This window comes from Ostrinia furnacalis, unplaced genomic scaffold (assembly GCF_004193835.3).
Source record: "Ostrinia furnacalis isolate ACB-3 unplaced genomic scaffold, ASM419383v2 OfSCF7642, whole genome shotgun sequence".
In the NCBI taxonomy this organism is placed as follows: Eukaryota; Metazoa; Arthropoda; class Insecta; order Lepidoptera; family Crambidae; genus Ostrinia; species Ostrinia furnacalis.
The window spans coordinates 224725-250666 of record NW_021137881.1 but is presented as its reverse complement, the minus strand read 5'-3'; the positions used below and the strand labels follow the sequence as shown (position 1 = coordinate 250666).

The 25942-nt window shown below is 37.0% G+C and overlaps 3 protein-coding genes across 5 annotated transcripts; 1 reads left to right on the top strand and 2 right to left on the bottom strand.

Annotated features, from left to right (window-relative positions):
• Window positions 1-1945: 1945 nt before the first annotated feature.
• Window positions 1946-15273, bottom strand: LOC114365747 (uncharacterized). Its single transcript, XM_028322390.1, has 4 exons — window positions 14953-15273; window positions 7865-7986; window positions 2469-6164; window positions 1946-2393 (listed from the first exon to the last, which is right to left on the bottom strand). The coding sequence occupies exons 2-3, from the start codon at window positions 7977-7979 to the stop codon at window positions 2593-2595; spliced, it is 3687 nt and encodes a 1228-aa protein (XP_028178191.1). The 5' UTR covers window positions 7980-7986; window positions 14953-15273; the 3' UTR covers window positions 1946-2393; window positions 2469-2592.
• A 115-nt stretch (window positions 15274-15388) lies between these two features.
• On the top strand, window positions 15389-22195 carry Cdc10 (cyclin-dependent kinase 10). 3 transcript variants are annotated; one of them, XM_028322393.1, is made up of 10 exons: window positions 15389-15557; window positions 15633-15751; window positions 15841-15913; window positions 16014-16188; window positions 16448-16650; window positions 16988-17215; window positions 18736-18855; window positions 19998-20008; window positions 20788-20875; window positions 21942-22195. In XM_028322393.1, the coding sequence occupies exons 1-10, from the start codon at window positions 15548-15550 to the stop codon at window positions 22127-22129; spliced, it is 1215 nt and encodes a 404-aa protein (XP_028178194.1). In that variant the 5' UTR covers window positions 15389-15547; the 3' UTR covers window positions 22130-22195. The 3 variants fall into 3 exon arrangements, with proteins under 3 accessions (XP_028178194.1, XP_028178195.1, XP_028178193.1); XM_028322394.1 differs by lacking the exons at window positions 19998-20008; window positions 20788-20875; window positions 21942-22195 and adding an exon at window positions 19046-19179; XM_028322392.1 differs by lacking the exons at window positions 19998-20008; window positions 20788-20875 and having other exon boundaries at window positions 15390-15557; window positions 18736-18954.
• An 83-nt stretch (window positions 22196-22278) lies between these two features.
• LOC114365749 (zinc finger protein weckle) lies at window positions 22279-25584 on the bottom strand. Its single transcript, XM_028322391.1, has 5 exons — window positions 25202-25584; window positions 23685-24433; window positions 22926-23114; window positions 22501-22609; window positions 22279-22420 (listed from the first exon to the last, which is right to left on the bottom strand). Exons 1-5 carry the CDS (start codon window positions 25337-25339, stop codon window positions 22313-22315), a joined length of 1293 nt encoding a protein of 430 aa, XP_028178192.1. The 5' UTR covers window positions 25340-25584; the 3' UTR covers window positions 22279-22312.
• Between the last annotated feature and the right edge of the window lie 358 nt (window positions 25585-25942).

Genomic DNA, 25942 nt, shown 5'->3' with positions numbered 1-25942 from the left:
GCATGCTGAAAGATTTATCTCCTTTGAATAGTGCCCTTCGAATCCCACTTCTGATAAAGGCACTGGGTCTCTATCAGAAGGAACTCTAGGGGTGGAATCTCCATTGGCGTGGGTTAACGGGCAAGGAGATAATATCTTGGATGGTTGACAATCACTTTTCCTACAATTTAACGTTCCACCAAACTCAATACGCTTTCAAAGATAACCTCGTAGCCGCTTGCTCACACTTGAAATGACACAACTGATTGACAGTTGTCTTTTTCTGCGCATCAGTCGGGTGTTACGTTTAGGAATCACAAACCTTCCGCTCTACAGATTTATACAGATAACATAATATTAAGATTGGTACTATTATTCATCAATAATAATTTGCAGCATCTGTGTCCGGCGCCGACATATACTACTAGTAATTCATACCTAATTCCATACTTTGTATATTTTGATGTTACACAGTGCACTCTGTCTTCCGCGATCACTGAGCTAACTTGTTTTATAATTATTCTACTGCTACTTTATTCTTTATTATTTGCTGTGTTGTTTTTACAATTCTCAATCCGTAAATATTTTTTTCTTTCTACCGTGTTCGTACTACTGTTCTCGTAAAATCATCGTAACCGATTGTTGTAATCGAATTATATGAACATCACTCGACCATGTATGTCCATTTGGACATAATATATCGGAATGGCACGCTTTGACGATCAACTTGCTGTATCTACTCTAATCCATATCCATAGAGAAAAGTAATCCATATCTGTGGGTACACTCGAAGGCGCTAGCCCGCGCGCCCGTATAGCGAAGTATGAAGTATGGGCGGCGACGTACACAGATGAGACAGGGGCGACGTACTCGAGGAGAGAGGAGAAAGTAACCGACCGAGTTAGTGTTCACACCATTGACAAGTCGCAGTGCGCACTATGGATCGAAAATGCGATTTAAGGATATAGCGATTTTTTTCACAATTTCTATTATTAAAAGTTACTCATAAATAGGTTACGTCATTCTGATGAATAAAACAAATGTCATCAAAAGTTTTTCTCTAAAAGTGATACTTTGACTGGAAAAAAATATTTTTCATTTTCATTGTTTGGAATGAAACAAAGTGGTTGATTTCGACTAAGTCGTGACAGATCTTGTTTTAAAACTACTTATTACTGAGCCCCGATTACGGTAACTTTTAACGTTCCAATCCAGACGCGCTTCATCGATTCTGCGATACGATTGGTCAAAACAGCTGACGTACGCTGTTGAACGACCAATCGTATCGCAGAATCGATGAAGCGTGTCTGGATTGTAGACGTTAAAAGTTACCGTAATCGGGGCTCTGATAATACAAGAGCCTTGTTCTATGGCTTGTTAACTAATAATTGTAATCCTACTCTATCAGCGCGCGCCTAAAGTTGCCCGTTCAAAAGACAATGAGATTCCGAAAAATGAAAAAAGTTTGTAAGTGACTTTTTTTTTAATATTTTTAAAGGTTTAAGTAAAATATTTATAAAGATTCTACACGTTTAATGTAATTAACTTTGAATTAGTAATAATAACAAATTTTAATAAAATTAAAACTAATAAAATCAGTGGTTTTTTTTCACAATTTCTATTTTAAAAAAACCTATTGATAGGATACGTTATTTTGATTTCGACTGTCTTGACAGATACTGCTTTAAAGCTACTTGAACCTTATTCTTTGGCTTACTGACTATAATCCTGCTTTCTCAGTGCGCGCCCAAAGTTGCCCGTATAATAAAGTAAGTGATTATGAGGTTCCAAAAAATAAAAAATATAGTAAGGTTGAGAAGCCTTGCATTAGACTATCATCTCCATATTAAAGGCTCTTTTTGGGACAACCTGTATAAAACACCAAAATAACACAGATTATTAATTTATTGCATATAAATAGGTAGGTACATAATAATAATTATATTGTTATAGTTATAATATAATCTTAATGAATATAATTACATAAATACACACTGCATAACAAATAGCAACAAAACATACAAAACGTAGTTTTGTGTTTACAACAGTACCTAATCACCTAATTTACAAGGCTTTAAAGAATTTTAGTAATAATGGGTTGCACAAACAAATTACTAAAAGTCCCGTTAGCAGTACGAGGTACTAAGCTAAAAAATTAATCTTATATAAGGAATAGGTTCAGCACCTAGTACACGCATGCACGAGTACCTACCACGAAAATCGAGAGCCAGACTGAGGTAAGTACGACAGCGGGGTTCGAATCAGCGTTCATCGATGTTGAGTCGAGTTGGCCAGTCCGACCGACCCCTTCACCGTTCGACTATCGTAGTTAGTATTACATACAAGCCTAGGTGATTTTTATTTTACGTTGTATAAGGCAATATTTTAGTTCTATAATATTTACGACAACAAAACTTAGATTAATAAAACAAGGTTTAATTAATTAAAACAAGGATTAAAAAAAGGTTTTATTAATCTAAGCAACAAAACAATACCTACTATTGCATTTTAACAAGAGTAAAAATGGTCGTACTATATCGCGATCTAATCACAGTCAGTGCCATCTATCGACAGTTTCAGAAAATGTTCGATGTAATTAAGTTTGTATGACCTTTAATTAAAAAAATCAGGACCTAACAAATAACATTGTTCATCTGTGTTATCGGCTTTGTTATCGCCCCTTAAGATGTTGCAAAATTTTTGAAACCTTGAATGTAACGCAAATAGTACTTCTGGATAGGGACATTTATGAAGTTTATTGATGACAAACATGAAGCTGTCTTTTGGACTTTCTGGGGGTAACAACAGTACTGCCATCAAGAAAGTTTCGGGAAATTCCAATTCCGTCAAACCAGTCGCAAGTGATATTTTGATATCGTCAATATAATGTTCTATTTTTATTGAATTCTGACCATAAAAATGCAAATTATACGAAATCTTCAAATAGTGATTAAGGACACGTATAACGTGTTGTACATTATTTTCTATCATTTCCTTTAAATTTTCCGAAAATGAAATAAAGTATGATTGCTTATTCATGTACATGGAAATTGCTTTTCCCAATTCTCGACTAAACTCGATAAAAGTATTAATTATCCCACTATGATAATCACTCGGTTTGTTTGTTTGTTCGAAAGTACTCTTATTGTTCTTTATTACTTGTCTACTAATTATTGCCAGTTTTAAATCCCATATCAATTTATAAGTAGCATAAGATGGTAGCGATGATTCAACCAATGACAGAAAATCCTCGAATATCGGAACCGCATCTTCATAATGCTGGAGATTATGATTAAAACTGGCATTCTCCAGATATCTGAAAAAATCATTGAGTAGCCTTTGATACACAAAGTCGTCATAAATGACTTTATCCCATTTATCTATGCTGTTTGTCACAACATCACGAGACATTAACACACAATATTCGTCTGGTGAACTTTCCGAACGAGTGTTAAACATAATAAACCGGGCTACAAGCTGCCATTTGTCTTTACAAAGTTGTGACAACTCATTCTGAGCATAAGTTATCTTAAGGTTATTCTTCGTTATCATCATATTCATGTGTTCATCAATTACACTTTTTACAAAACTTTTCCTGACAACGTGTAGGATTTCTTGAATATGACGTATCACTTTCTCTTTACGTTCAACATTAGGTTTTTTATCTTCGAAGGAACTAACTGCTTCCCACACAGCTTCAATATAGTCTTTGAGAAAGTAATCTGGTAACTTTTTGGATACTAATATATCAAACAGTTCATTTTCATCGGTTTCTTTTAAACTTTTAGTACATTTTAAAAGCATTTCGAAGAGGGTTTGATTTTCATTGTCTACTATTTTATTTAACATTGTCTCGTAAATGATACTTCTCGTATACATATTGTTAGTGCTGCCCCATATATCTGTGATAACTTTGGTCAAACTTTGTGCAGTACAACAATCAAAAGCCAGTTGAATCGTATATTTCTGTATCAATATTGGAGCATCTAGAAGTAATTGCACAAACTCTAAGCACATCGGCGAGGGCAGGATTGCGAAATAAGTTTTAAGGGAATGTAGACAATATTTCGCTGAGCTATCTTTCATATACTTGAACACGATGGCAGGAGGCACAAAGGGACGTGAAATACTAGCATAGAGGCGTATTGCCTTCTGAATACTTAGTTCATCTTTATTTTTATTCTTCCGCCATTCTTTAACAACTACTGGTGCATGTTTGCTCATTAATTCCTGTACGACTCTTTCGTTTCCTATTTTTAAAATACCACGTATACCGGCATGTAATGTTCGCAGATTTTTGTTTTCATCGATGAGGTCTTCAAACATAGCTAGATAGACTTTTGCAATATCATCAGAAAAGTAGATTTTAATTTTCTTTAAAAAAATATCGAGTTTAGGTGGACCTTTCTCATATTCGTTTTTTACTTCTACAACTTTACTGAGAACAAGCATCTTGTCTTTTTTCAGATCTTGCAAAAGTTGTCTGTCTAAGAGTCTTTTTTGTACCACTATCGTTGAAACTTTTGGGTGATCACCTGATCTTGTTGGAATTTTTGTATAATATTTGTTTAAATTATTGAAGTGTCTTTTAACGTCTCTTTTCAAAACTTCATTTTTTGAATGATCGAAAAAGTAATGCTGTATTTTTTTAAAGTTTTCATGTCCAATATTTCTTGTGTAATTGTCTAATGTATAAACATTAAAATTTTCAAGGAAATATTTCATCGTATTCTCAGGAATCAGTTTATCATGTAATATGTGGTACAGTAGAATTAAAGTTTTGTAGGATTCATTAGCATAATCAATGTTATTTTTAACATTTGTATCATTCTCGTTGTAGATATTCATACTAAGCAATATTTTATAAAAGGCAGCCCAACAAAGATCATCAAACATAAATACATTATGGTGGGATATAACTGCCTTCAGAAAGCTGTCTTTGTAAGTTCTTAACTCGTTTAAGTAAAAATTATTGTAATATTCGAAGAGATACTTCAAATCCCGATTATTCTTAGCTGATTCTATTAAAATAGTGACCATGTCATTGCGTGTGTCAGTATCATTAGTAACGTCTACAAGTTTCTTTATTTCTGGGAAAGCTAATTCAAATTGGATAAATTTAAAATAACGGTACTCATAACCTGGCGTAAAATGGTACGTTTTCATTTCGTAAACTCTTCTATTAATTTTGAGCTTTACGTTAGGGTAGTGCTCAGTGAAGAATGTTTTTAAGAACTTAATGATATTATCATTATTTTGAACAATATTTAAAATTGAATTTTGTATATCATTTTCTCTAATCCCATAATCATGTGATTTGTATTCTTTAGTATCATCAATCGTACTGTATTTTATAAAAGTTTTTCTATCAAGACGATAGAAATAAAATACTGGATTGGCAAGAACTCTATCCTTATTATTTTGCATGATGCTTTTAGATAGTTTCGCATCAAATAGCTGATTTTGTTTACAAAAATAAAATTCATTTCTTATTCTGCAATATTTTTCTGCAATATCTAAATATTTTTCTTGTGATACTGAGTAGTATAATTTTTTCACGTCAAAAAGTAATTTACGTCTTATTGATTTCACAAAATAATAATCTAAGTTCATCACAGCATTTAGAACGTCAAATGATTTCCCGATCAATAATTTGAAGTATTTTAACATTTTTTCAAATATAAATTTTTCTTTCTTTTCTAAATTCGGTAGAGTTTTCAGTTTAAATGTTTCAGATGTATTAATCAGGCAGTTAAAAGCTGTGCAAAACATTTTTTCCTCCATACAAGCGTTGTAGAACTGGGCTGCACGCTCTGGATTCTTTACGTTTATGGATATAGCTTTTAAAATTTTATTCTTCATATTCATCGAGGTGACCGTGAAAATGTTTTCGTAAAGGTATTGCGAGTTTATAACGTCAGAGTACTCATCGGCAAATAACCATTTGCATTTTTTCAATGCTCTTGTTGTATACAGGTCGTCCCCTGATTTGAGAATATCTATAATGTAATCAAGATTTTTACATTTGGCTGCTAGGTCTATTTTAAATAATTTGTCAACATTATTATTCTCCGGCATATCTATAACCATGTCAAATTTAACTTGCAGAGCTACAGCTTCGTTAACTTTGTTGTTAAGATCGCGTTGTCGATTACCCAAGTTGTCTGCAGCTGACGCCAAATTGTCTGTAATCAAACGTTATTACGTAAGATATTTTATAACGCAGTTATTTAATTTTTGCGTTAAGAGTCGCTAAACAAACTTATTTGAAAATTACAAATAACAGCGTATTACACTTGAAAATTTCGACGGGTTCATCCAGTGTCTAAGTAGCTCATTTGAAAGAGCAGTCGCCCGGCAAGCGGATGGTCATGGGTTCAATTCCGGGCTTTCTTTCTTTTCAGCCAAATGACGTCCACTGCTGGACAAAGGCCTCCCCCAAGGTTTTCCACAATTCCGGGCTTAGGCAGTTCGATTTTTTCAAGTTATTCATAATGTTTATAACGCGTTATAATAAATCTGTAATAATTCGTACTGGAGATATCTCCAAAAACCAAAGCTTTATTAGCTCTCATACTTATATAAGTATGAGAGCTAATAAAGCTTTGGTTTTTGCCCGTGTGTTTTTGTAATTGATTAACTGGTTTTAATTAGTCAGTTAGATTGGTAATTTTTTAAATACTCATCATCATCATTTCAGCCATAGGACGTCCACTGCTGAACATAGGCCTCCCCCAATGCTTTCCATGTTGATCGATTGGCAGCGGTCTGCGTCCAGCGCTTCCCTGCTACCTTTACGATGTCGTCGGTCCACCTTGTAGGTGGACGTCCCACGCTGCGTTTTCCGGTACGCGGCCTCCATTCCAGAACCTTTCTGCCCCATCGGCCGTCAGTTCTGCGTACTATGTGCCCTGCCCATTGCCACTTCAGCTTGCTAATCCGTCGGGCTATGTCAGCGACTTTGGTTCGTTTACGGATCTCCTCATTTCTGATTCGATCTCGCAAAGAAACACCATATACATATACATATACATATACATATACATATACATATACATATACATATACATATACATATACATATACATATACATATACATATACATATACATATACATATACATATACACCATTTTAAATACTAATTTTAACTTATTAGTTGAAAATTATTATTAATAAATTGAGGATGGATAATTAGTTTGGAAGTGATGCTAATATTATAAGTTAGCAAACAATATTTTNAAGAAGCCTCCGGTACACTTTGTTAAAAGTAGACATGTATCAATATACACGAAAGAAAACTCAAAATTGGTTCACAAAGCCTTACTTGTATCATTTGGCACAAAATTATTTTCTTTTCTATACGTCGTAGAAACATACCGAATAGATACAAAAATAGCTAATTTTTCAGAGATTCACATTATGTTATAAAGTCAATTTTGATCTAAGTCGAGTTAGATCCCTTTTCACTGGGGGTACAGAAATAACAGCGTATTACACTTGAAAATTTCGACGGGTTCATCCAGTGTCTAAGTAGCTCATTTGAAAGAGCAGTCGCCCGGCAAGCGGATGGTCATGGGTTCAATTCCGGGCTTAGGCAGTTCGATTTTTTCAAGTTATTCATAATGTTTATAACGCGTATAATAAATCTGTAATAATTCGTACTGGAGATATAAGTATGAGAGCTAATAAAGCTTTGGTTTTTGCCCGTGTGTTTTTGTAATTGATTAACTGGTTTTAATTAGTCAGTAGATTGGTAATTTTTAAAATACTAATTTTAACTTATTAGTTGAAAATTATTATTAATAAATTGAGGATGGATGATTAGTTTGGAAGTGATGCTAATATTATATATAAGTTAGCAAACAATATTTCATTAACATACCCGTTGCCATATCGGAACTTTTGTTTTTTTTTCCAGAGATTCCAGTCTTCAATGCATGTGATGTAACTAGCTGGTCATCTTGATTGTTTTCATTTGGTCCTTCTTTAAGAGACATTTTGTGCCTAAGCAAAAAAAAAAAGAATTAAAATTTTATTATTACAGCTATATTACTAATTAAGGGTTTCCGCAAAGTAACGCTATACTATAAAAAAATTGGCCAAGACGTGAACTCCATCTCGGTTACTTTCTGTTTTCCCCACCCGTGCGTGCGTCGCATACCGTACTACGGTGTGCACTGTGCAGGCTAGCGCTTCGACTTGAACACCACATAGTGTACTTGCGCCATAAATAATTTATCGATCTCGCTCGAAACAAGTGTTAACCCTTTTTACACTGAAAATCATTCTATAGTTCCAAAATACTGAACTGTCCTATCCAGGGTGCGGAAACTTCCATACTTCGGTCTTCCAAGTGAAACTTACTTGCAAACAGCGACATCGGTGGATAAATTCAAATACTTTTTAACTACCCTAAAACGCTCTAGATGTCGCTGCTCCTGTTTCCTTCATAATATTTTCATTTTTTTCTTAATTAAAATGTATTTGAGAATATTTTAATAACAATGTGAAAACTTTTTTTTAAAATGAACTTAAATTGTTTTAATTTAAAACTGAACGGTGACATTTTTTGTTATAATTTACATAATAGAGTAGTAGAAATTACTATTTAACATATGGCAACTTTGTTTTTCCTCCAAAATGGCCGGTGTTGTTTTTGCTCTGAAATGCATTCTTGTTTTCTTAGCCATCGTTTATGTGTTCTGTGGCCCTATTAAAGTATTGAAGGAAGAGTCGAGTCCACAGATATGGATAGATGCAGCATGTGTCAAAAATTGTATGAAGCCGAGCGTGCCACTTTTTAAACGTCATTAGTGTCATTTTAGCGAATTTTAGTGATTGCCGCAACGTAAAAGTAATCGTATCATCGTACTGCATTTGCAAAGTCATCGAATGATATCGTGTGACTCGATTCGAAAATTAATTAATTTCGATAAAACTGATAATTTGTTAAAATACAAAACCAAAAACATCTTTATTTACCTTTTTAAAATAAATTGATTCTTACAAATCGTCAAATCTCGTTATTTTTGTTACCCTACCAGCGTTTCAAGACATAAATTTGTCAAGTGCATGAATACATGCATCAGTGTGTGTCTTATTGTTATGAGTAAGTACGGTTCCTTGGGATCGGTATGAGTGCACCACATACAGGGACCATGGTTTTAACTCTTAAGAGTACATCGCAGGATATGTATTAAAAACAATGCTACTTTATACTTCTTCTACTGCTACTTTATTCTAATTAATTATTTGTTACTTGTGCTGTTAATTACAATTCTCAATCCGTAAATAATTTCTTCTTTCTACCGTGTTCGTACTACTGTCCTCGTAAAATCATCGTAACCGATTGTTGTAATCGGATTACATGAACATCACTCGACCATGTATGTCCATTTGGACATATCGGAATGGCACGCTTTGACGATCAACTTGCTGTATCTACTCAAAATTACTGGTCGATAGGTTACTTTATTTTGAAGAATAAATGTTATTAAAAGTTTTTTTCTAAAACTGATAGTTTAGCCGGAAAAAAATATTTTCCATCCCATTAGTACGCCGGCTGCGCTCGATTCGGATATAATGACGTCACGCGGCCTTGCGTACCTTGACTTTTAGCGGCAAAAACGGCCTATGTTTATTACTTAATATCTTCGTAAGTAATGGTCCGATTTGGATAATTCAAAAAGATATATCTTTCTTATGTCTTAAAGATTAACGTAGATACTAGTTTTATTGAATTTTCTACAACAGTACTGATCCTCATTGGCTATTTCGAAGAATTTACAAGGAGATTTAAATCAGAAGATAGCAATACTACAGTTCACACTAAAAAGAGAGGTAGGGCCGCAGAGAGCGAGATAGATATAAGTAGGTATTTGACTCAAGTTTTTGTTCCAACTCTGCCCTCCATTTTTATCTTTAGCTTCATGGAGACGCAGGTACACTCACAGATATGGATAGATTGGGATAGATGCAGCTTGTCAAAAAATTTGTATGAAGACGAGCGTGCCACTTTTTAAACGTCGTTAGTGTCATTTTAGCGAATTTTAGTGATTGCCGCAACGTAAAAATAATCGTATCATCGTACTGCATTCGCAAAATCATCGAAAGATATCGAGTGACTCGATTCGACAATTAATTAATTCCGATAAAACTCATATTTTGATAAATTTATAGCTAGTCTGACTGTGGATTAAAATAATTTTGTAGCGGTAAACGTTTCTATATTATTAATTTTCTTAATTAGCAAATAATATTTTTACTGTGCTTAATGTATATCAAAGTAAAGATCGTTATTCCATTGTGTTAAATATACTACTAGTAATTCATACCTAATTCCATACTTTGTATATTTTGATGTTACACACAGTGCACTCTGTCTTCCGCGATCACTGAGCTAACTTGTTTTATAATTATTCTACTGCTACTTTATTCTTTATTATTTGCTGTGTTGTTTTTACAATTCTCAATCCGTAAATATTTTTTTCTTTCTACCGTGTTCGTACTACTGTTCTCGTAAAATCATCGTAACCGATTGTTGTAATCGGATTATATGAACATCACTCGACCATGTATGTCCATTTGGACATATCGGAATGGCACGCTTTGACGATCAACTTGCTGTATCTACTCCATGAAGCTACAGATAAAAATGGAGGCCACACTCCGAATACCTACTTGAAGCACAAACTAAGTATCACTATCTCGCTCTCTGTGGGCAGACTCGCTCTTTCTAAATAAACAAAAAATATAAAATTGCTCAAATTCAATGAAACCAATGTAAAATCTTTATTTCTTGACATAGGTATCATTAAAAATGATAAGTGTAATTACTGGTAAAACGTTTTAGGAAGAAATTACTGTAAAAAATGTGAAAAATGTTTACAATGATCCAATGTCGGAAATCACGAAATAAACACTTACGCGTGGAATCTTATGTCACTTCCAGGACACCACGTACTACATCGCTGGAAAACTAAACAAAGTATCGTAAATTTTTTATTTAAAATTAATCAGTAATCGGAATAAGTGAATACTTAAAATAATATCGATTAAATTTACAGATTATTGTCTATGACTCACAGGTTACAGCACTGATGTGGCAGAGACAAGTCATAGACAATATGGAGATAACACATGATTTTAAACGTCAAGTCAATTTGACAAGTCTCACAAATTTTCATCTTCCACGTATTTTGCTAAAATATTTGTTTCAAAGATTGATTTCAAACTTGTTTAAACGTGAAAATAAAGTTGGTTTTATGGGCTTGTTAAATAATGTGTATGATATTATGAACACCTAAGTGATTATGGTGTAATTGTGTATGAAAGTGTTTGTTTACATCTCTGCTGGATTCTAAAAAATCAAGGTATATGTAAGCGTTACGTACGTAGGTTAAGTACAGGGAATTTAACACCAGAGCCCCGATTACGGTAACTTTTAACGTTTCCAATCCAGACGCGCTTCTGATTCTGCGATACGATTGGTCAAAACAGCTGACGTACGCTGATGAACGACCAATCGTATCGCAGAATCGAGAAGCGTGTCTGGATTGGAGACGTTAAAAGTTACCGTAATCGGGGCTCAGGCTGTCAATTAGTAGGTTCAAAAAATTGACAGAGAGGGCTCTCTATTTCCTATGTATTACTTTTCTCTATGGTCCTATCGATGACATTGACAGTGGGGCGCCACCGTCAATACCGGATCGCTGGTTCCGATTTTTGCCATGTTGGAAACCATATAGTTGAACGATGGTAGCGCCCCCCTGTCATTGAGTTTGGTGGGACAGTTCAGCGTGGGTCATCTATAGATGACCCACGCTGAACTGTCCCACCCACAGNGACATATCGGAATGGCACGCTTTGACGATCAACTTGCTGTATAGGTGTACCAGAATCTCATGGCAAATAGGGAAAATAAACTTTGTTGAGAGCAATACTGGGGAAATTGGAATAAACGATCTTGATACTGTTTCATTTTTTACTTTTATGACTTTAATATTAATGAACATTAAGTACGAATATACATTTTAAGTAGGTATGTGTATGAAGAATGTTGTATACATCGAGTTTTTAACATAGGAAAAAGTCTTGAAAAATAAATAAATCGTATATTACTTTAAGTAACTAATTTTATTATGCATCATAGTACTTATAACTTATCACTTCATTCAGAACTAGAAAACGATTCTAAGAACTCCACTTGCATTTCTTGTTTGTTCTTCAATAATCCACTGGGTGCCCACGACACAGGTTATTCCTAGTGTGGGACCCGCAGACAAAGCTATATAATGTTTACCGATTTCATTGTTACCAATTGTATTTGAAGGTGTATGCGTAAACGGTGTGTTTGCATAAATAAAATATTTGTATTTGTAATACACTTAACATCAAATAAACCGCACCTTCCGCGACGCGAACTTTAAAGATTTTCTTCTGACACAATCATGGTGCCCCAACAATATTGGTGTTATTTGAAAGCCCAATAAATATCCTTAAAGAAAAAGACATTTAATTTCTAAATAAATGATTATCATCCCAACTAATATTATAAATGCGAAAGTAACTCTGTCTGTCTGTCTGTCTGTCTGTCTGTCTGTCTGTTACGCTTTCCCGCTTAAACCTCGCAACCGATTTTGATGAAATTTGGCATAGAGATAGTTTGAGTCCCGGGAAAGAACATAGGATAGTTTTTATCCCGGTTTTTGAAACAGGGACGCGCGCGATAAAGTTTTTCTGTGACAGACAAAATTCCACGCGGGCGAAGCCGCGGGCGGAAAGCTATACCATAAATGTGACTTGAAAAGAGACCTCACTCTGGGCTCACCTCTGGGATCAATTAGACCAAATTTTATGGTTATAAAACCAAATAATGATCACACGTGTCCTCTTTAACAGATGGATACCGATCAATCCCAACTTAACAGTTTTACAGCCATAAAAGTTGGCTCAAGCGTAATAGCCAATTTTTTGAAGAAGTGTCTCTGGATCCTTCTAAAGACACATTTTTGGGGTAAAAACGTTTCCTTTAATGAAATGAAGCTTAGAACTAGGCTTTTAAATGGTGCCAATATTGGTGGGAAGTGGGGATGCATACGTTTGAAAGTGCTTGTTGCGGGAGGTGCGATTTATTTGATGTTGAGTGTAGATGATCAAGACGTATTGTAAATAAATTGCTCTTCCAGCATTAAAAAAAACATATTTCTCTGAATGGGATTAAAATATAGACCAGAACTAAAAAGACAGTGAAGTTTTTTTTGAAATCCATCAAGAAATGTCTGAGAAATTAATTATTTAAATTACTTACATATTTTCGCGTGGAACTGAAAAATAGGCGGTGCCGTTCTTTTTGTATATGGGTCTGGGATATTTTTAAAAAAAGGTTACAAAATTTTACTAAGAAAGAATCTTGAGGGACCCTAGCTGAAAAATTAAAAACTGCTATATTTAAAAAAAATGGATCTGTCGACAGCACTGGACCAGAGGTGTGATTTACTGTTTATACTCCGAATGTTTATGAGTTTTACTTATATTTATTTCAAGTTTATTTAAAAGAAAAAAATTGGAACCTTTTCCATTATTCAATCTTGCTTGATGAAATCTTATTCAATTTTCTTTACATAGTCATAACATTTTGACCATTCATCTATACCAATTTGTGAGATACACCTGAAAATCCCGATAAAGTAGCTATTAAGTAAGAATAATATAAAAAACATAACCCTTCTGACGCAGTTGGGTAATAAACTAAATTATCAAAACATTTTAGTTCAACTTACTGTCAACTCGACGACGCGCTTTAAAATCAAAGATTGACTTTGAATTACGCCTTATTTTACAATTCACATTGAAAACAATATGAATTGCTTGAGCTTTTTCGACTTTTACATAGAAATAACAAATAGTCAAGAAGAGATTACGAAATTTTTGCAGCGGCTGACAGACTTCATAATTTTCTTTGACAGGTGACAATAAAGCCATAGACAATTGCCATATGAAAAACACACTTTTCCAATATTTTCGTTTGCCATGAGATTCTGGTACACCTATATCTACTCTAATCCATATTCTGTGATCCATATCTATGGTCATCTATATTCATCCCCACCCCACTGTTCGGTGTGTGTTCACATTGACTTGACTTGGCTAATTTCCGCGCAGTGTAAAAGCAGCATTTTAATGGTTAAATAATTTTAAATTATAAAAGTAAATAATATTGCACTGTAACACAATTTAATTTTATACTTTTTATTATTAATACATAGTTTTTTATCGCCACTCCACCTTATGATTTTTCAATACAAATCTAAAATGAAAATAATTATGATTGTATTTATTCAATAAAAGACTGTGTATATTATTATTAACCCTATATAATTATTATTGGCTACATTATAACACCCGCGTATAGAATAATCTAAGATCGCTCGGAAAAAAAAAAATAATTAAACTGTGTCATTTTTGGGTGCGATTAGCCCCCTTACGCGCATGCATGAATATTTATTATTATTAAAGTAAGTAGGTACTACGTGAATCACATTCTCAAATTCGGTAGGTAGGGACCTTTATACCAATAAGATATTGTGAAATATCTATTGCGAATCAAAACATTTAATTTTTACTATCAAGAATTCTATTATGTATGTAACTTTATGTTACATTTTTAAAATACATAGTACCTACTTAATTAATTATAGTGGGAGTTTATTGTACCTACTTAAGTATTAGTCGAACTCGGAACCTTGCATCTTACTTGTATTGCACCCTTTTAATCTAAGATTGCACCACATTATCGTAGCAACATGAATGAGGGATGTGCAAAGAAACTACATTATTTTAGGTACAAATAATTCAATATTATAAAAGTATTACTACGTTATAGCCTACTTATATATTATATAATACGTTATTTAGAGATGTAAAACAATTTAAAATAGGTTAGATATAAAAGATAAGGTAGGTACGTACCGGCTCGATAATCGCACGGATGTTCGTTCTTCAAGTTTATCAGCTGATTGATACCAACAACTAACCAACCAAACAGTAAATAAACAGATTATTATGTGTGTTTCTACTTTTATAGCATTGCCTTACTGTTACAGCAGTATTGTGGCCAGCGGAATTTCTAGAGACAAATTTTATTACACAATACGTTGTAAGCTTTTATAATTAAGCGTAATTAAACAGCATTTTAGTGTTATCCTATCCTATCGTTCTTATGGCAGTTGCATTCACTGCACTAACATTATTCATTCATCAACAAGTAAAGGGTTAGATAGAATATTTAATTGATTTGTTAAAACTTAGTATAACTACCATTAGGTATGGTACAAAAGGCATTAGCCTTTGCTTTTTCCCACAAAGGAAAAGAATCGAAGTGAGTGAATCTGTGGTGGGTGGAGTGAATCGAAAAAAAAAAAACATATTGATTGTTGGTGACTGGTGTTTTGTTTGGGACTTGGGTTGGGTCGATTTTTCATAGAGCGGCATCGATTTTATTAGAATTTAGAAGGAACCATTATTTTGTATTAATTGGGGATTACTTCAACGTATCTCCGAAATTATGTCTCAGAGTAAGTATGCTCTAATTCCTTTCATGTCATTGAAATTTAAAAAATCAATTTAATTCTATGGTGTTGCTCTTACAGATTCTGAAAAACCGTCTTCAAACCAAGATGTTGCTGATCCTACAGGCCCTACGGCCCGTAAAGGTGTACTCATTTCTTTTAGGACTGGGAAAACCATGGAAATTCCTGAAAAAGACATAGTACGGTATCCTAACCTTTATTGTTTGGATTGTGGTTGTTTCTTCTAATCTCAACCTATACTTTATTTTTTAATTGTTATTATTTCTAGCTCGGTAGATGCAGATTTGTTGGTGAATTTGAAAAATTAAATCGCATCGGTGAAGGCACTTATGGTATTGTATGTAAGTAATTATTGTTCATCTGCTAAATTGCTGCTAATATAATTTTTCTTTTTTAATACTTGAAAATGTGTCTTTATGTTTTGTGTTAATAATTTAACAGATAGAGCCAAAGATAAGTTGAATGGCAGCATAGTTGCTTTGAAGAAAGTCAGGATGGACGTGGAGAAAGATGGTTTGCCTCTAAGTGGCCTCCGAGAGATTCAAGTCCTCATGGCTTGCAGGCACGAGAACATTGTGCAGTTAAAAGAAGTACTTGTTGGGCGCTCCTTAGAAAGGTAACTTTTATGGACACTACTTAGAAATTAATTATTTTAGTCTAAAATATTTTTCATGTGTTATTAAGTACTAAAAAAAGTAAACAAAGCTCTCAGATAGACACATTTTTGGATCATGTATTGGATGTGAAACAAAACTTGTAAAAGAAGATCAAAATTAAATAGAATTTAATGAATGACATTAAGCCTTGCATTATTAAACAATTTTAATAATACTTGTATTTGTATCTGTTATTTTAATGCTTACATATTTTTCCAGTATTTTCCTTTCTATGGAGTATTGTGAACAAGACTTGGCGTCACTTCTAGATAACATGTCTTCACCGTTTACGGAGTCTCAAGTCAAGTGCCTGATGCTACAGGTCTTGAAAGGGTTAAAATACTTACACTCCAACTTCATCGTACACAGAGATTTAAAAGTCTCTAACTTACTCTTAACTGACAAAGGATGTGTTAAAATCGGTAAGTACGTAAATTTATGTAAATTAGACTTGTATGTACATAATACAATAAAAATTTGAATTTGAATCTTTTAGCCTAGGCGCAGACCACCGATTTTTAGTTGGCCGATGGATCGGTCTGTTATGCACACATCACACTGATTTGGTATCAGCCGATTCTTCATACAAATTAGAATCCAACTATCGGCTAACTAAAAGTTGGTGGTCTGCGCCTAGGCTTAGTCGGAGCTAGTTATATTGCTTAGCATTGTTTTTTCAACTTTCATTTGTTTGTTATGTCCAATGTTCCCTTTAAATAATTTGTAACTGGTATCAACCTTATCGGCACACGTTTACAGCTGATTTTGGCTTGGCGCGGTGGCTGGGAGCGCCCGCGCGCTGCGCTACACCGCGCGTGGTGACACTGTGGTACCGAGCACCCGAGTTGCTGCTGCAAGCGCCGCGACAAACGCCAGCCCTCGATATGTGGGCGGCGGGCTGTATTCTGGGAGAGTTGCTGGCCAACAAGCCGTTGCTGCCTGGCAGAACTGAGATTGAACAGTTGGAGCTTATTGTTGATTTACTCGGTAAGTTATCTGTTTTAGTACTTTTTAAACTAATTTGCAGTGGTGTATCGTGCCTTATATCATTGCTTTAGAGTGAAAACCTCGGAAATGCATTTTTTCTCATATTTATGTATTTTATGCTTTTCGGTCTAACAGTTCTAAAAAATACTTTTTTACACACAAGAGGTTTTCACTCGTAGGCGTCGTTGTAGGCCTTGTGTCAAAATTTATTGTGGGTCCAAAATTACGTTTCATTTATGTTTGGGGCCCCTAAGCTGTAGGGGTCGATCGATACGGCGAAAGCCACGCCCCTGCTAATTTGTCATGTTATAGCCTGACCAGCCCCCCTAGACAAAACGCACTTTTTGATCGAATCGGAAATCGAATCCGTCAAAACTCCATACAAAAAAGGGGCTTTTCGACCACTTTTCGACTGGTTTGCGATTATAATTTGCACTTTGTCTAGACCCACAGGAATATAAAAACCCTTGCCATGTTGCGGAAAACTAATGGTACTAATTTCTTTTAATGGCAACAGTAACTGAAAACTTCATTGACATGTCACCTTGCATGTCTGTCTATTGCTGTCAAAGTGTAAACAAACTTTATTTTAAATGTGCGCAATTAATTTTGTTAATTAGGTACATTGCTAAAATCTTTTTATAGTCGTGAAAGAAAAGTGGTTCACAATGTGTTAAAGTATTTGTCGAAGAGAAATACTAAGGGTTCGGACAATATTTTCATTGAATAATTTTTCCGACAAGGCAAGGGTGTCAAATTGACTGACATGTTTATCGTATATAGTTCCAAAATACTGGACTGTCCTGTCGATGACATTGACAGTGGGGCGCCACCGTCAATACCGGATCGCTGGTTCAGATTTTTGCCATGTTGGAAACCATATAGTTGAACGATGGTAGCGCCCCCCTGTCATTGAGTTTGGTGGGACAATTCAGCGTGGGTCATCTATAGTACAGTCCACTATGAAAATTAGCTGTCGTTTGTTTCAACTACCTATTTTAAAGTTTTTTGTCACTTTCTAAGTGTTGAATTTTATGGAATTGGGAAAGAAGTACCGAGTTTGAAGCGTTCATGAGCAGACATTGCAGTTGAATATTCAAGTTCTCAATTTGATTATTGATGAATAATAAAATAAATCCTACTAGCTTGATTGATGTTTTCATTTAAGTTATTTAAACCAGGTTACCTATAATAATATTTTTTCGTTAATTCATGAAAATATCAAATTGGCCCGTAATCCTGAATCCTGATACATAAAGTTAGCCTATTAATTTAACACAGGTACGACTGTACTCAGTGTTGCACTATCAAATGCAATTGACGCGCCGCTATGCCAGGGTATTTATGTTCCTGGTCAGGCTATAGCCATATTATTACATTGCAGAGCACTCATAACTCAATTTTGCTGTCCCAGCACACTGGGACTTGTAGACCATTCCTGCCATTGCTGCATTACATCAGTTATTCAAGCCAATAGATGTAGTCTGTATTATAAATTGAGACATTTCATTCTTCAACAGGCACACCGTCTGATGCCATTTGGCCAGAGTTCAGTTCTCTGCCGGCGCTGCAGAATTTTACTCTGAAGCAGCAACCGTATAACAACTTGAAGCAGCGTTTCCCCTGGCTGTCGGCTGCAGGACTGCGGCTCCTCAACTTCCTCTTCATGTATGACCCCAACAAGCGGGCCACAGCTGAAGAGTGTCTGCAGAGCTCTTACTTCAAGGAACAGCCGCTGCGTAAGTTACATTTTTGGTGATATTGTAATTTTACTGAAGCAGCAGCCGTATAACAACCTGAAGCAGCGTTTCCCCTGGCTGTCGGCTGCAGGACTGCGGCTCCTCAACTTCCTCTTCATGTATGACCCCAACAAGCGGGCCACAGCTGAAGAGTGTCTGCAGAGCTCTTACTTCAAGGAACAGCCGCTGCGTAAGTTACATTTGTGGTGATATCGTAACTTTATTGAAGCAGCAGCCGTATAACAACCTCAAGCAGTGGTTCCCCTGGCTGTCGGCTGCAGGACTACGGCTGCTCAACTTCCTCTTCATGTATGACCCCAACAAGCGGGCTACAGCAGAAGAGTGTCTGCAGAGCTCTTACTTCAAGGAACAGCCGCTGCGTAAGTTACATTTCTGGTGATATCGTAACTTTATTGAAGCAGCAGCCGTATAACAACCTCAAGCAGCGTTTCCCCTGGCTGTCGGCTGCAGGACTACGACTACTCAACTTCCTCTTCATGTATGACCCCAACAAGCGGGCCACAGCTGAAGAGTGTCTGCAGAGCTCTTACTTCAAGGAACAGCCGCTGCGTAAGTTACATTTTTGGTGATATTGTAACTTTACTGAGGCAGCAGCCGTATAACAACCTGAAGCAGCGTTTGCCCTGGCTGTTGGCTGCAGGACTGCGGCTGCTCAACTTCCTCTTCATGTATGACCCCAACAAGCGGGCTACAGCAGAAGAGTGTCTGCAGAGCTCTTATTTCAAGGAACAGCCGCTTCGTAAGTTACATTTCTGGTGATATTGTAACTTTACTCTAAAGCAGCCGCCATATAACAACCACAAGCAGCGTTTCCCCTGGCTGTCGGCTGTAGGACTGCGGCTCCTCAACTTCCTCTTCATGTATGACCCCAACAAGCGGGCAACAGCTGAAGAGTGTCTGCAAAGCTCTTACTTCAAGGAACAGCCGCTGCGTAAGTTACATTTTTGGTGATATCGTAACTTTACTGAAGCAGCAGCCGTATAACAACCTCAAGCAGCGTTTCCCCTGGCTGTCGGCTGCAGGACTACGGCTGNTGGGTCCAAAATTACGTTTATTTATTTAAACATGTTTGGGGCCCCTAAGCTGTAGGGGTCGATCGATACGGCGAAAGCCACGCCCCTGCTAATTTGTCGTCGTTTCAGCCGAAAGACGTCCACTGCTGGACAAAGGCCTCCCCCAAGGATTTCCACAAAGACCGGTCCTACGCCGCTTGCATCCAGGTACTTCCCGCGACCTTCACCAGATCGTCGTTCCACCTAGTGGGAGGCCTGCTCACGCTACGTCTTCCAGCTCGTGGTCGCCACTCAAGAACTTTCCTGCCCCAGCGGCCATCAGCTCTTCGAGCTATGTGCCCCGCCCACTGCCACTTGATTTTAGCGATTCTGCGGGCTATGTCAGTCACTCTGGTTCTCCTACGGATCTCCTCATTTCGATCACGCAGGGAAACTCCGAGCATAGCACGCTCCATCGCTCTTTGGGTCACCTTGAGCCAAATGCTGTGTAGTGAAGCTAATTTGTCATGTTAGCCATATTATTACATTGCAGAGCACTCATAACTCAATTTTGCTGTCCCAGCACACTGGGACTTGTAGACCATTCCTGCCATTGCTGCATTACATCAGTTATTCAAGCCAATAGATGTAGTCTGTATTATAAATTGAGACATTTCATTCTTCAACAGGCACACCGTCTGATGCCATTTGGCCAGAGTTCAGTTCTCTGCCGGCGCTGCAGAATTTTACTCTGAAGCAGCAACCGTATAACAACTTGAAGCAGCGTTTCCCCTGGCTGTCGGCTGCAGGACTGCGGCTCCTCAACTTCCTCTTCATGTATGACCCCAACAAGCGGGCCACAGCTGAAGAGTGTCTGCAGAGCTCTTACTTCAAGGAACAGCCGCTGCGTAAGTTACATTTCTGGTGATATCGTAACTTTATTGAAGCAGCAGCCGTATAACAACCTCAAGCAGCGTTTCCCCTGGCTGTCGGCTGCAGGACTACGACTACTCAACTTCCTCTTCATGTATGACCCCGACAAGCGGGCCACAGCTGAAGAGTGTCTGCAGAGCTCTTACTTCAAGGAACAGCCGCTGCGTAAGTTACATTTCTGGTGATATTGTAACTTTACTGAAGCAGCAGCCGTATAACAACCTCAAGCAGCGTTTCCCCTGGCTGTCGGCTGCGGGACTACGGCTCCTCAACTTCCTCTTCATGTATGACCCCGACAAGCGGGCCACAGCTGAAGAGTGTCTGCAAAGCTCTTACTTCAAGGAACAGCCGCTGCGTAAGTTACATTTCTGGTGATATTGTAACTTTACTGAAGCAGCAGCCGTATAACAACCTCAAGCAGTGGTTCCCCTGGCTGCCTGTAAGTTTCGTTTTTGGTGATGTAAAAAAACAGCTGGGGTTCTATCTTTTTTTGCATTGAGTATTAAGTATTATTAGTTACTTTGTATATTATTTAGACATAGCTCATAACCGAGTAGGTCTCTAGGGTGGTCTGGGCGGTGCAAGAGTGACATGTGATGTAATAGAACGGACTGTCATTTGCTGGAGTTTGACGTAAAAAAACAAACTCTCGTGCTGCTTTATTGCAACAGGAATTTATTAGTTATGCACTATAACCTTTAGAAAAGGCATACAAAGGACATTGTCAGAAACCGCCTCAGATTCCTGGGCACAGCAGTAAAGTATCAAAATTAATCTCTTACTTTTTGAATACTTAAATATTAATTAGATTGTAACGGACAATTGAGGATTAAAAAATGAAATAATAAAAGTATTTTATATGTATTCCATAATACTATGACGACATCCGGACNGACACTTATTTTAATACGTATCACAATCTTTAATGTTGAATGCCCTAAGATCATTTCATGGCAATGCTTGGCACTGTTGAAATGGATTTGGGCAATTTCTATGAAGACAGTTGATTGTAAGTTATTTTATATCAATTTCTTGTTACAGCATGCGACCCTAAGCTGATGCCAAGCTTCCCGCAGCACCGCAACATGAAGGGAACTCAGAAGAGCTCGTCCAACCAGCTAAATATCCCTCTGTCCAACCTGAACACTGGCGCGAATGATCAAACCAATAATTTGCCTGCCATTTCAGATCTCCTAGGGTCTCTAGTCAAGAAACGCCGCTTAGAATAGAATAATTATGTCATTGTTAAAGTAGGGGTAAGTTTGAAAATATAACCACGACTTATCAAAAATAAATCTGTTTTATTCCAAACATCCATTGTACACTTAAGTTTCACCAAAAATATTTTCGAAAAGTTTTCTTATTAACTATTTTTTTTAACAAGGACATTTATTTGCTGTGCGATAAGTTATTTAGTCTGTCGATGCTTCTTCGTCGCCCGAAAGTCCCATGGCCTGTCTAAATTTCTGATACTTTTGCAAAGTTATCGCGTCATTACTCTTAGCTTTTACTTTTTCCTTCTGAAATAAAAAAGTGGTCACGTGACACAAACACGAAATTGTATATTGATTGACTATTGGAATGATTTAGATTTGCTTACAATATCCTTTTCTTGTTTTTCAATATTTCTTAGGGTACGAACACACTGTGAACAAAGTATGACGTCTTCCATGTGATTTATTGTCTTCTTTCTGTGATGATGCTTTAACCTGAAAATAGGAAAAATGGTATTGGTGCATGAAAGAAAACTATTTTGTGCTTATGTAGAGTGTATGGAGCACCGGTTCTCGAGAGATACATTGTACCACTCAGTACACATAAGAGGGTTGACACTCACATTTTACCGCAATAATCGCACTGTAGTTTGTCGGAGCAGTGCGAGACCACGTGCCAGCCGAGCTCGCGGTAAGTAGGGTAGCGCTCCGTGTATCGCGGGCATACGATCTTGCCCTCGGAGCTCTCGTTGCTCTAATGTCCCAGAGACACATTGTACCCCTTAGTATACGTAAGAGGGTGGATACTCACATTTTACCGCAATAATCGCACTGTAGTTTGTCGGAGCGGTGCGAGACCACGTGCCAGCCGAGCTCGCGGTAGGTAGGGTAGCGCTCCGTGCACCGCGGGCACACGATCTTGCCCTCGGAGCGCCCGCCGTTGCTCTGGTGCTCGACCAGTTCTTGAGATGTTTGGAAGTTCTGGTGGCAGCTTGAACACCTGCACAGATTATAGTAACGGGACTATTCCCGCCTCTCGTTCCCACCACTGCAACTCCTGTGTATCCAGGATCTACAGCTTGACCGCCACAAAAACCCAACCAATGAAGGTCAAGTTTGTCCCGGGGGAAAGTTAAACTGTCATTGGACCAGCAACGAAATTAATCAGAAGAACATAGGAGGAGTTCAAAATTAAGGTTCGACTTCCCTCCATTGCAAAGCGGATGACAGGTGACAAACAAAGGTTTAAAACCTTTAAGAAAAGATTATGCACCACGGACAATAAATATCAATTAAGGGGGCCTATCTTATGAGCAATTAGCAACCTACCTGCCAATAATATTTTTCACAAAATCGCTTAAAAGCACAGAAATTTTTCCTTGTAGCGACAAGATCGGTGTAATAAATTGCGGAAACAGATGTATGTATGTTGTATTGAATTAAGAATTAGGTATATCACGTTCATGTTTCCAAAGATCACACTCCCACAAGATATAGTAGAAGGATTTTATGTACCTTCAGTAAAGCTTAAGCGCTTTGAATTGGAATATGAGTGTTTTCTACTACTTACATAAATATATTCGGTTGCAAATGAAATGCCATATGTTCTATAATCTTCTTTGGGTAGAAATAGTGAAACTTTTTCTCGCAACACGTCACATACCCGGGCACGCCGTGCCTGTCTTTATAATGTTTCATCAAAGACCTGAAATGAAAACCTTTTTCGTGGCAAATACAACATTCCATTTTGTAAAACAGCGTTATTTGTCTGTCTAAGGCGGCGCCTTGCCGCGCAGGCCTGCCGTCTATCAGGACAATCGGATCTAAGGCTTCAGACAACTCGGCGGATTCTGTTCTGCTTTCTTTTTTGTTCGCTTCTTTCTTATCCGCTTGTGTCGGAGGTTTGTTAACCAATGACGTGCTATTGAGTAACGATTTATCTACTTTCTCCGCTTTTGCGAACTCTTCCAATGGCATTGCTTCCATAAACTTCATGTCTGATGGCGATTTTTTCTTGGGGATTTGCTTTTTGGCCGGTTTCACGTCACCTTGCTGGTGTTCGGAGGGAGGCGTTTTGGGTTTGGGCGCATTTGGCTGTTTCTTGTTTGATTCTGTAACGTTTTGGGAGGATTGTGAGGCTGCCACAGGGTGCACTTTGTCCATCGACTGCTGTTCTCTTCTTTCTTCCAGAGATTTTAGTTTGTGGAAGTCAAGGAACTTTTGAGTTTTCTCTACTTTGACAGCGTACAGGTGCATAGCGGCCACTTGTTGCAGGCAGTCGTGGCATATTGCTTTTGGAAGATTGTCGTCTGTGCGCACCTGTAATGTTTTAATTAATTTAATGAATAAACACAGATATGTTTCTAATTAGCCCAAAACAGATACTTTATAACGTTACGCTCGATGTTTGTTGGCATTAATAAACCTTGTAGCTCTGATAAAAAGTAATGTACGCAAGGTAACCCATTCCCAGTTTTGTCGCGTGAAAGCAGGGAAGGAAAACGTGCGACAAGCTACTATGTGTCTGATTAAATTTGGGGCGTGAGGATACAAAGACACTCCGTTCCACCAAGGCGATGTTTTTGTTTCATTTTCCTTAATGATCGCGATTCACATTGACTGATATGATTTGTATGGGATCAGAGACGGCTGATTATGAAAAGTAAATGCGATACAGTACATTATTCCAAAAAGACGAAGTACCTATGAACATACTCAAGATTAGATACAAGACTGGTCGGTTGAAATTCAACCAATAGGCTTGAACCTATACTTGAGTTTAAATCATCTGGGCCTTACATTAAAGCTGCGAGTCTGCATGTACCTATTTAGGTATTCATTTTTTTGTGGTGATCTACTTCGTCGGTTACAAAGCGTTCCGTTTCATTTGAATTGAATTTATACAATGCCAGTTGTTAGACTTTGTTCAACTTGCTCTTCCATGGCTAAGGCTGCATGGCTCCGATTTCAGAGTTGATGTAATATCTACTTTGCAAGGAAACGTCTAAAATGTCATTGAAGAGTCAGCGGCCGACTTTTTGTCGCAAGGATATCCGTAACTACAGTAATAGTGTAATATCAACTTACTATGATATCAAAGAGCCTTTTGATTCTGCGTTTCACCTCGGTGCTGAGCGGCTTGAGCTTCACCACGTCTGTACAGAGACACAAACGACACGACAACTCACGCACTATAGTTTTTTCTAAACTTGAAAAGTCATTCATACTGCTGATTTGATCTAAAATTACTAACACATTGCAATTATTTTGTGCAAAATGTTATTTGTTGGGGTTAATTTACTTAATCATGACAAAAATGTTTATAATCAATCTGGTAATTTTGTAAAATTATGACAGGACCATCATTGTTTGTTTTTGTTCCGTGTCACTTAGTGCAATGGCCAGGATAAAACAGTTTGATAGACAATCCATATTGTTCTCTTTTTAGGTGATTCTATCATTAAAAAAAGTTTTTTGCCGTAAAATCAGTAAAATCGTCTTCAGGCAGAATCACATCCAGGAATCATCTTCTTTGTTATATTAGTAGTAAGTATATTTAAAAAGAAATACAAAAAGTCGGGCCGTTGTATTGCATCCCTAATACTGCATTCGTAGTTCCGTCCACGAAACAATGAAACCCGGAACAGCACGTCAAAGTAACGGGTTCGCCCCGTATCGCTGGGGCTTTAACAGCCCCGTAAATGTAACTTGAAATTTAATTTGAGCCCTATAAACGGCGTGCGGCTCCCAAGCCACCTCCCCACACCTAATTGAGCGTAGAAACACCAAACGAAACGTTCCGCGTTTTAAAACTGCAGTGTACTTTAA